Raw genomic sequence first — 10,305 nt, 5'->3', positions numbered from 1 at the left:
TCCTCGTCCTTGTTTGTGCTGTGACTTGTGGTAAAGCTAGGTTGCCCGTACCGGGAGTTCAAAAATATCAGTGTTACTGTCACGTATAGAAATATCAATGTACGTTTCACTTTTGCAAAGGTGGCATGAATGATACCGTTGTCACTGTCGCCATAGGGTGCATGCAGAGGCATCTCCAACATGCTGGTGCACGGTGAATACATCGCTCCGAATCTCAACCTATGCCTAACCTATCTCTCTAGCCAAAAACAATGCAAGAGTTAACCAGGACCGTTTGTGTCAGTTTGCATGCAGAAGGTGAAGTCCCAACAGCTGCCGTTCAAAATGCGCAGAGCAGCAGCAGGTTCAACCTCGTCCTCTGTCAACATTTTTTGACTGTTGACAGGCCAAACACATGTGTGCCAGGCTGAGCATATGCGAGGCGAACGCATTAATGTTGTCTGCTCCTTTGTCCAAGGTCAAACCATCAATGGTATGCGCCCGCCCTACCCTGCCCTGCTTCTCTCTCTCAAGTCGTTTTCTCCTAGCAGCAGTTTTAGTTTTCTCCTACCACTGCGTCGTCGTAGACGTAGAGACACTGATCGAGCTGAGCGCATGCATGCATGCCGCCGGTCCCGCCCGCGGTCCGAGTCTCGGAGAGAGCAGAGCTGTTGCTGGTGTAGGCCGCGCACGGCAGGGGCACGGCTCGTGATGACGACGGGAGAGGAGGGCTCGCAAAGCCAAAAAGCTACCGCGGCTTTTATCCCTTCTCGGGACGGTGGCCGAGGCCGAGGCCGGAGCGGCATGATTGACGAGCCTAGCAGCGGCGCCCAAAAGGTGCACTGACGATGGCGATCTCGCCGGCCGGTTTTGGTCAGCTCGGCTCCGCCGCGCGCGCCGGGCCTGCGCGTGCAGCGGCCGGCATCTGCAATTCTGCATGCGAGCACCGACCGAGGCCGCGGATCATCGATCGAGCTCGAGCAGCTGGCTGGCCGGCTTATGAGTGCGGCGAGATCGATGGGACACGCCATGCGCGTACGTACCTACGTAAGGCCAACTCGACCAAACGAGGCTTTTGACCCATCTCCGGCCCAAGTTTGTGCCAATTTTGGGGTGAAAAGGACAACGCGCGGACGGGCGGGACGCGCGCGCTTGTCCTGCCCTGACCCGCCTGTCGGTGGCACAAAGCAAAACCCCCCACGCCCCATTTGCCGCCGTTTCCCCCAAACCCTCCCACGTCCCTCCCGCCGCACCCCTCCCTCCCCCGTCCATGGCCGACGCCCAGCCGAATTCCGGCGGCCTGGCCGTCGACCCGCCCCAAAGGTGAAGAATAAGGCGGCCAAGGCGCCAAGGAAGCCGCGGTCGTGCACGCCGGAGGAGATCGCCAAGTTGGATGCGGAATCGACGAAGAGGAGGAGCCGGAGGGCGGTCGTCAAGGTCAATGCCGCCGCGGCCAAGTTCGCCGCCGAGCGCGATGCGATGGAGGCCACGTGGCGCAAGGCCGCGGTCGACGAGAAGGAGGACATCGTCAACAAAGCGCACGCCCTCCTCATGCTTGGCATGTGCCATCCGGCCGGTTTCCCTGCAGTGGCCGTTGGCCCGGCGAGCACAGGCTCGTCGACGCCCGGCCTCCGGCGCACTGCCAGTCGCCGACGTCGTGGACCACGCCCATGTCGCCCGACTTTCCCCCGCCAAGGCACGACACTCAGACCCGTTTCTCGCCAGACGTTGGCGTGATCGCGCCGTCCACCCCACGCCCCTCGGCGGTCATCGACCTCAACGTCACGCCTGGGTCCAGGAGCGTCGGCAGGCCGCCGTCCGTGGAGATGCAAAGAAAGCATGCACGGCCACCGGCACCATGCCGTCCCCCCGCGTCTTGTTCGACGGAATGCCAACACCAACGCCACCGGTCGACGACCCCTTCTACAACCAGTTCATGGAGGATGTGATCTACGAGGGTGGGCAGGGTCGTGCCTACGATCCCGACGAGACCCAAAGTCAGGATGGCCGCGCCTAGTACGTTCCCGATGGAGAGGCTGACGACCGTGCTGACTACGACCATGGTGACTCGTGGCATGAAGACGATGACATCTATTGCGAAGGTGATGGTGATGAAGAAGAAAGCAATGACATTGATATTGGTGGCGAGCCATTGTTCATCGACGAGCTCACCCAAAGAGCGGAAGCACAAAAGAGGAGGAAGAGCATTCGCACGAGTTCATATACACAAGATGAGGACAAGTTGATTTGCCAATGTTGGATGGAGATTAGCCAAGATCCGAAGACCGGCGCGCAACAAAAGGGCCTTGTTTTTTGGACGAGAGTCCACAAAACTTTTCATGAGAGGAAGATGTTTGAGCCCTACCAAATTACAAGCAACCGTGGCATCACCTCGATTCAAAAGAGGTGGTTGTTCATCCAACAAGAGTGTAACAAGTATTGCGCCGCATTTGAGAGCGTTGAAGCACGGCCCGTGAGTGGTCTCGGCGTTGGGGACATGGTATGCTCGCCTTATCCTAGCCCTTTTCCTTGCTACGGCCATGTGGGACTTCGGCCTTGTATATGTTTGCATGTTCAATTGTTGTTGATCATGTGGTGTAGGCATTTCAATCTTTGGAAGCATTCAAGGCCCGGCACAATGACAAGCCATTCACTCTTACGCATTGTTGGACAATCATCAACAATTGCCCCAAGTTCAAGGATCAATACCGTGAACTTCAAAGAAAGAGAGGCAAGAAGACGGCCAAGTACGCCGGAGGTGGAGATGGCGAGGCGTTGAAGAGGCCGAGGGGCAAGACCAACTCCAAGGTGGACGACATACGTGATGCCTCATCCATGGCCTTGCATGACACTTTGCATGGCATGATGTCTCAAAAGGATATGAGGGACGAGAAGAAGCGGCAAAGCAAGGACGAGCAAATGAAGCAATACCTACAGCTTCAAAGGAAGAAGCTTGAGATGGAGGAGGCGGCCAAGAGAAGGAAGATCGACATGGAGGAGGCGTCCCGGCAAAGGCAGCTCGACATCGAGGCCGCCAATGTCAAGGCCAGGCAGAGGCAGCTCGACATCGAGGCCACCAATGCCGCAACCAAAGCAAAGGAGGTGGCCCTTGCGATCATGAGCGTGGACTTGTCCAAGAAGAGCGACAAGACGAGGGCCTTGTTCGAGGCCAGGCAGAAGGAGATGCTCGACGCCGACGGCCTGAACTAGGTCGTCCGATCGGCCGTGGCCTTTTTTTGGAGGCTGGCATGGGTGCCGCCCGCCCGCTGGGCCGCTAGCTGTGTGCCGACGAGAAAAACATTCATTTTGGAGGCCGGCTGTGTTGCCGGCCGCTGGCTGTGTTGCCGGCGAGGACAACTATTCATTTTGGAGGCTGGCTGTGTTGCCGGCGATGGACGTGTAGGCCGCTGGCTCTGTTGCGGCGTGAACTAGGGCCGTTGGCCATGAACTAGGCTTGGCATTTGAAACGCTGCTCTTTTTTAAAATGAAGGCGGACAAAATGGGGCAAACGGATGCGGCCGCGCGCTGGGCGCACGGCCACCGCATCCCAAGACACGCCCGGACACGGCCCTATTACCCTATTCAAACGAACAGAATCCGGGTAAAACGTCCGTTTAAGGTCACACGGTGGAGTTAGCCTAAGAGACGCATGAGTGCATGATGGCATGTCATGTGCCGTCCGGTCTCCAGCCGGGGCCGTGTGCGGATGCGTGCCCTGGCTGGCTGGGCTGGCTGCCAGATGACGGGATACTGGGGGCAGTCATGATGGTTTGTGTGATGAGTGATGTACTCTGTGTGCCGTGTCCTTCGACCCGACTTCTTGAGATCCGTTGAGTCGTTGGTGCCAACATGCGCTCAGGGAAATGCACCAATGACTGTCGATCTGCTGGCCTGCTTGCTCGCTTCTTGTTTTGGTTTGTAATCATGTCATGGTGCGTGCGAGCCTTGGAGTACAAGAACCTAGGACTGGTATTGCTACATCTCCTACTCCCTCCATTTCTAAATATAAGTTTTTTTAGAGGTTTCGATACAAAGTACATACGGATGTATATAGACATATTTTAGAATGTAAATTCACTTATTTTACTTTGTATGTAATCTCTTATTCAAATCTCTAAAAAGACTTATGTATACCAGCACCCACTGCACTGGTTTCAGGTAAATACGTATTGCACTTGCACATGAAGAAACAAAAATTACTCAACCGTTGATCACCAGCCTACGTATACGCCAGAGCTATATCTCGCTCACCGCCAGATGGAAGCAGGTCTCGCCTGAAGGATTTCCTGAGTGCTACAGTACTGGGCCAACCATTTGTGCATTCGTCGCTCGCCCGCCTTTGCTTGGTTGATTCGCCGTTCGCTTCAGTTTTCTTTTATTTATTTTTTTGTTTTTTACGTGTTTTTTATTTCTTCAGTGGTTTTCTTTGGTTCCTTTTTTTCATAGTTACGTTTCGGGTTTCTTTGTTTCTTCACTGCTTTTATCTGATTCTTCTTTCATTCTTCGTCACGCTTTGGTTTTCTTTGATTTTCATTTTGTTTGTTTTTTTATTATCATTCATTTTATTTTTTAATACAAGTCTATGATATACATTTTTTAGTGTACACATGAAACATTTTCTGATACACATTGAACGATTTTCAAATACATGATGTACATTTTTATTTCGATACTTGTTTGAACATTTTTTTGTTACATGGTCATCACTTTTGAAAATACATGATGTACATTTTTCTGTCAATACCTATTTAACACTTTATTAATACATGGTAAAAAAATCAAATACACATTTAAATATATTTTTAATGGTAATATTTTTTAAAAGAAGCATTTTTTTACATTTCTATAAACACTTTGTAAATGTCTCAAAGTTTTTTCTCAAATACACGGTCTTTCCTTCATAATTTTACGTACCCTTTTTAATGGTACAATTTTTTTATACAATGTAAAATCTTTTTTACATTTTATACACACTTTTAAAAAGAATCGACATACAATTTTTTGAAACACAGGAACATTTTTTCATTGTCATGAACTTTTTTTTTAAAAGCTATCAACATTGTTTTCAGCTGCGCTAACATTTTTTATACTGCGTTATTTTTTTTGTCAAATTCACGATGTAAATTTAACTTTCATGAATATATATTTATTTTAAATATAAATAAAAAAATAAAACTAGATTAGCGTGACATTGGCTAGATATCAGCATGGTGACCCACGTCCCTGCTGGCCCGGCTCACCACCGGCTCGCTGTGGCGTGCTCATGGGCGAGGCAGGTGCCTGCCTCGCTATTAAGCGGAAATAGGCGTTCACTCCTTTTCCTCGTGGGCTGGCCGTTAGCAGCTCCTTCGTTGCTTGCTGAGCCGGTGCTTCCCTTGATTAGGAAGATGTTCCGACAGTACACAAAATTAAGAAGTTAATGTATATAAGTCATAAATTTGAAAAATGTTCATGAATTTAATAAGAGTATGTGGACTGAAAACTGTTCCAAATTTAAAAGTGTCCATGGATTTAAAAAATCTTTGTGAATTTGAAATAAATGTGGCAAATAAAAATAAGCATGAATTGAAAAAATACTACAGCGGCTGATGCTATAGAAAAGGTTGGAGTGACTTCAAATTTGGACGTTCTCTATATGGGGAGTCTCTGGAACTTTGGAATAGTCTAAAACAGAGAAGTGAAGAAGTTGAAATGGGCTCAGGAAAAGACAAGATCAAGTGGATGCTGACAACTGATAGAAAATGTATTGTTAAATCCTTATATAGGAAACTTATTGAATCTGAATGTAATTTCCTTGGATATTTCTTTGGAGAGTTAAGGTTCCTGCTGAAATAAAATTTTCCTTTGGCTTACGGTGAGAAAAAGTATTCTTACCAAGGACAATCTTCTTAGAAGGGGGCGGTTGGAAGTATAATGTGCATTTTCTGTGTTTGGGATGAAACCATAAATCACTTGTTTTTTTAGTGCTCGGCAGCTAATCTAGTCCGGAGCTTTCTTAAATGTGCTTTTAGTCTACACTCTACTCCCCCCTAGACCTCGCCATCCTCCAGGCCGGGCCCGGCCTGACCAAGCCCGAGGTAGAAAACTCAGGCCCGAGCCCGGCCCGACCCAGCCATCGGGCCTACTTTTCAGGCCCAAGCCCGGCCCGTCACAGCAAAAAAACACCGGGCCTCGGGCCGGGCCTCTTTAGTAAATGGCAGAAACAATGGGCCCAGGCCCAGCCCGACCTAGTCTTTGGGCTCAAAACCTAGGCCCAGGCCCGGCCTGGGAGCAATGTCGGGCCGGGCATTTTTGGGCCGGGCTGTTCGGGCCGGGCGGCCCATGTCCAGGACTACTCCCCCCACACTAAATGAGTGTTTTGGAAACTGGATCAAAAGTTCACGAAAAAAGTGATAAGAAGAGGGTGTTAGTGTTGGGCTCGGCTGTCTTTTGGCCTATTTGAAGATGCGGGAATGATGCAATTTTTTAGAAAAAAAACTCATTAATGATCTTTAGTTCTTGCTAAACTAATCTGCTACTGGGTTGCTGGACAAAGGAAGAATAAAATATTTTTTTGCGGGGAAAAGGAAGAATATCGAAGGGAGCTAACGTTGGGGGCAAGACTTCTTGTCGGGTTGGAGGCATGGTATTTTGCGGATTGATGGCTATGAGTCCAGACCTGAGGCTTTGCTGCAGTTTGTACCTACGAGAGTTTTTGCACTGTCTTCATCCTCCCTTCGTGCCTTTCTTAATTCCAAAGTTTAAACTCGGTTGTGAGTCTGGTTTGCTGGTGGTTTGGTAGCTTGAGCTTTCCTATCTGCAGGTTTGCTCTTCTTTTGACGCTGTAGTTTTGCTTGAGATCCTTCGTGATCCTCGAGGATCTTGTATGATAAGTGTTGGTAGTTTGTATTAAGGTTTGAACCGAATGGTTTCTATGACACAAATTGGGGAGGGTGGCCTCTCTTTTCATTAAAGGAAAAAGTATATTTTTCGTCCCTCAACTTTATCAATAGTCTACAGGTGGTCCCTCAATTTCAAAACCGGAAAAACCTAGTCCCTCAATTCTTGGAACCAGATATTTTTCATCCCTCAAACTGCTTCAGGTGGTTTTGTGCTGACATGGCATGGTTTTGACCACTGATCTCACCACATCATCGTCCACCTCACCTTTATCTTCTTCAGGGTCGGAACAAGCATCAGGATCGATCGAGTTACTTGTTGCTTTGAGTGTGTATGGCTGTCAATCAGAACTACTTACCTTTGTGCAAGATCGTCAGGAGCAAAGGAAGAGGCAGAGCAGCACGGAGGTGAGGCCACGGGCTGCCGGATGCGGCGGAGCAGATGTGCGGCGAGGTGCTTCCGTGGCCGTGGGCACAGAGAGGAAAAAGACAAAGGTGAGGTGGACGATGATGTGGCGAGGTCAGCGGTCAAAACCATGCCACGTCAGCACAAAACCACGGTTTGAGGGACGAAAAATATCCGGTTTCAACAATTGAGGGACTAGGTTTTTCTGGTTTTAGGGTTGAGGGATTCTTTCTAAACTTTTGATAAAGTTGAGGGACAAAAAATATACTTTTCCCTTCATTAAAAGAAAAATGGTCGCATGGTCGATCGTATTCGCATGCCCGGGTTTCCCATGTTTTGCTCGCGACACTCTTGTCCATATCCTCTGGTGCGAGGCAAAGAAGAATTCTACAGTATGTTTTTTCTGCACTAACATGTAGAAAGCGTTTTTTTTGCATGGTAATACAAAGTACAACTGTACAAGTCACGTAAAGACTGACATGACAAAATTAAAAAGATAGCAGAACATTTCTGAGCTTGACACCAACGCCCGTCACCTGCCTCCGGCACCACCACAGCAGCCACCAAAGAAAAGAATGACGGATCAACTCCTCATCCGAGCTCGACGCGGCTCCATCGCTGATATGCAGCTTTGCGGACCTCCAAGATGGCTCACCAAAAGTGAAGCCGTTGCCGATGAACCAATCAGACCGGGGCAACACCCCGGACGCGCCATCGAACTCTAGATCTGGCACCCCACCACGACTAAGACGTCGAAGGAGGAAACCACACCTGCCATCCACGAACCACGAAGCCAGCACACGTTTCGTCTTTCAGATGTCGTTGATGCAGACCACAATCTGCATCCGCTCCTGGACTACCTCCCAAGCTCCGCGCCGACGCTGGAGCAAACGTCGTCGCAATGGCGGAGCCCGAGGACATAGGTCCACCACGAGGATGCCGCCGCCGCCACGCCATCCTTGCTTGAACACACTGATTTTCAAATCCATCCCCAATCATAGGACCGATGACCTCGTCAGGGAAGGATCCGAAGAATCTTTATTCAGCGCCGTCTTTGTCGCAGCCGAAGCTAAGACGATGAACAGCCTAAACACCTAGACTACAAGGGAATAAAAACAATCTCCTGGCGGCGGCTAGGGTTCCAGCCAGGACCAGAAAAACGATCTAACACGTAGAAAGCGTGTAGAGATGGAAACAAGACAAGAGAACACGTAGAAATACCGCGTGTGGAAGTACGCAGCCCGTGGATACACTGTATCATAATTGGTCAAACAAGGATAGCTTCTACAAGGATTTTTCCAAGAGTCGTTGCATTATCTTCCAGCCAGCCGTTCAATATCGGCGGCGTCTTCTGGCCCGTGTGACCATTTATTCTACGTCAACTGAATGGCATTGAGTATTGGATGCGGATGGAGCTCTCAAGAAGATATGGATCCAGTGCTAGCTGGCCTCCTACTAGTACGTATACTTGTTACGCCGACGTCGCACGGCATATCTACAATTGGGCAATGTGGCCATCTAGTAGATATCTACAAGAGCATGCATGCATGTGGCTGACGATTGTGATATTTTATCCCTTGTTTACTGAAATTTGATGTATATTCGGTTGGACTTGGAAAATATAGTAAATAGCCCTCTCAAATCTTTTTAGCAATTTCTGTGTGCTCGATCGAGACCGCTTCAATGGCTGCCTAGTTTTAGCTCGATCATGGGCAGAAGATGACCTGGTAGTTGGTGCCGCCGGGGCAGGTGTAGGTGCTGGTGGCGTCGTCCTTGGGGTAGCTGTAGGCGTCGGAGCACTGGCCCTTGAAGAACCTCGAGTAGTCGGTCGGCCCGCAGTTGTTGGCCGCCGACCCGGTGCAGCAGTACCGGTCCTCCTTGAACACCGTGCACGCGTTGTTGCACCCTCCGGCGGCCCGCAGCTCGTTGGGGCACTGCGGCGTGATCACCCTGGGGCACTGAGGCCCGCCCTTGGGGCACCCGGGGGAGCCGGGGGCCGGCAGGAACGACATGGGCACGTTGTACCCGTCGATGAGGGAGATGTCGAAGAAGTCGAGGTTCATGTACTTGTTGAGCCCGAACTCGGCCAGCGTGTTGGGCGCCTGCCCGTACTGCGTGCACTGCAGCTTGCCGCCGCAGTCGCCCGTCTGGCACCGCCCGTTGCCGGCGCCGTCGAAGCTGCACCCCGTGCGCGCCCACACCCGCCCGCCCGTCGTGCCGGCCGGCACGTTGATGCTCCACGTCTGCCCCGCGTCCAGCTGCCTGCCCCCGCCGGCCGGCACCGCCGCCGCCCACACCGTGTACTGGCACTTGTTGATGACGGTGAAGGTCGCCGCGTCGGTCGCAGCAGCGACGAGGATGAGGATGAGGACAGGGAGGAGGACGGAAGAAGAGGGGAGGGACGCCATCGTGTTCTCTCCTCTCCCCTTAGTAGAGCTTAAGTGTTGTTGTGGTGAGGAAGAATGGTGTTCGATTGGGTCGAAATTTATAGTGTCAGAAAGAGTTGAATTCAACTTTTGCAGCTTCTCGACGTGGTTGCTTTGGCAGCTAACGAGCAAGCGGTTAGGCCACAGGACACCAGTGATGTCGCCGCTGAGACTCAGGCCACCACCGGACTACGCATGCTTGGTGAATTTTGGGGAAGTACAGCACGACCGATGGAGACATAGTTTGTTTACAAGTGGGTTATTCTTTGTGTGTGTGGAATTCTTTCCCGTCACATGGAATTCCCTCTGACTCAAAGTTGATGTGCCGATTTTTCTTTTTTGAGAAACATAGTATAGACGCACGCGTCCACACACACATCCTACCTCTGTGTGAACCTTTCAGAAGTTAAGCCGACAAATTTTGAGATTGAAGAAGTCGCCACAGACGTTTCAGAGTCGACAGGCACACCATGCCGCTAAACAAATATTGCTGGAAAAATTGGAATAAATTCAGAAAATTGCGACCACCGGTGTCAAATTTAGGACTTGAACTAGAATGGGCAAATTCAACCATAAGGAACCTAGCCATCTAAGTTATGCCCAGTTCGTTGATGTA

At 50.4% G+C, this 10,305-nt stretch overlaps 1 protein-coding gene across 1 annotated transcript; it reads right to left on the bottom strand.

The window, feature by feature from the left end:
• Positions 1-8,454: 8,454 nt before the first annotated feature.
• On the bottom strand, positions 8,455-9,743 carry LOC123095636 (alpha-amylase/trypsin inhibitor). The gene has a single exon (XM_044517165.1). The coding sequence runs from the start codon at positions 9,669-9,671 to the stop codon at positions 8,970-8,972; it is 702 nt and encodes a 233-aa protein (XP_044373100.1). The 5' UTR covers positions 9,672-9,743; the 3' UTR covers positions 8,455-8,969.
• Between the last annotated feature and the right edge of the window lie 562 nt (positions 9,744-10,305).

This window comes from Triticum aestivum, chromosome 4D, assembly GCF_018294505.1.
Source record: "Triticum aestivum cultivar Chinese Spring chromosome 4D, IWGSC CS RefSeq v2.1, whole genome shotgun sequence".
Lineage (NCBI taxonomy): Eukaryota > Viridiplantae > Streptophyta > Magnoliopsida > Poales > Poaceae > Triticum > Triticum aestivum.
Note: the sequence above shows the minus strand (reverse complement) of the source record. Positions and strands in the feature narration are given on the sequence as shown.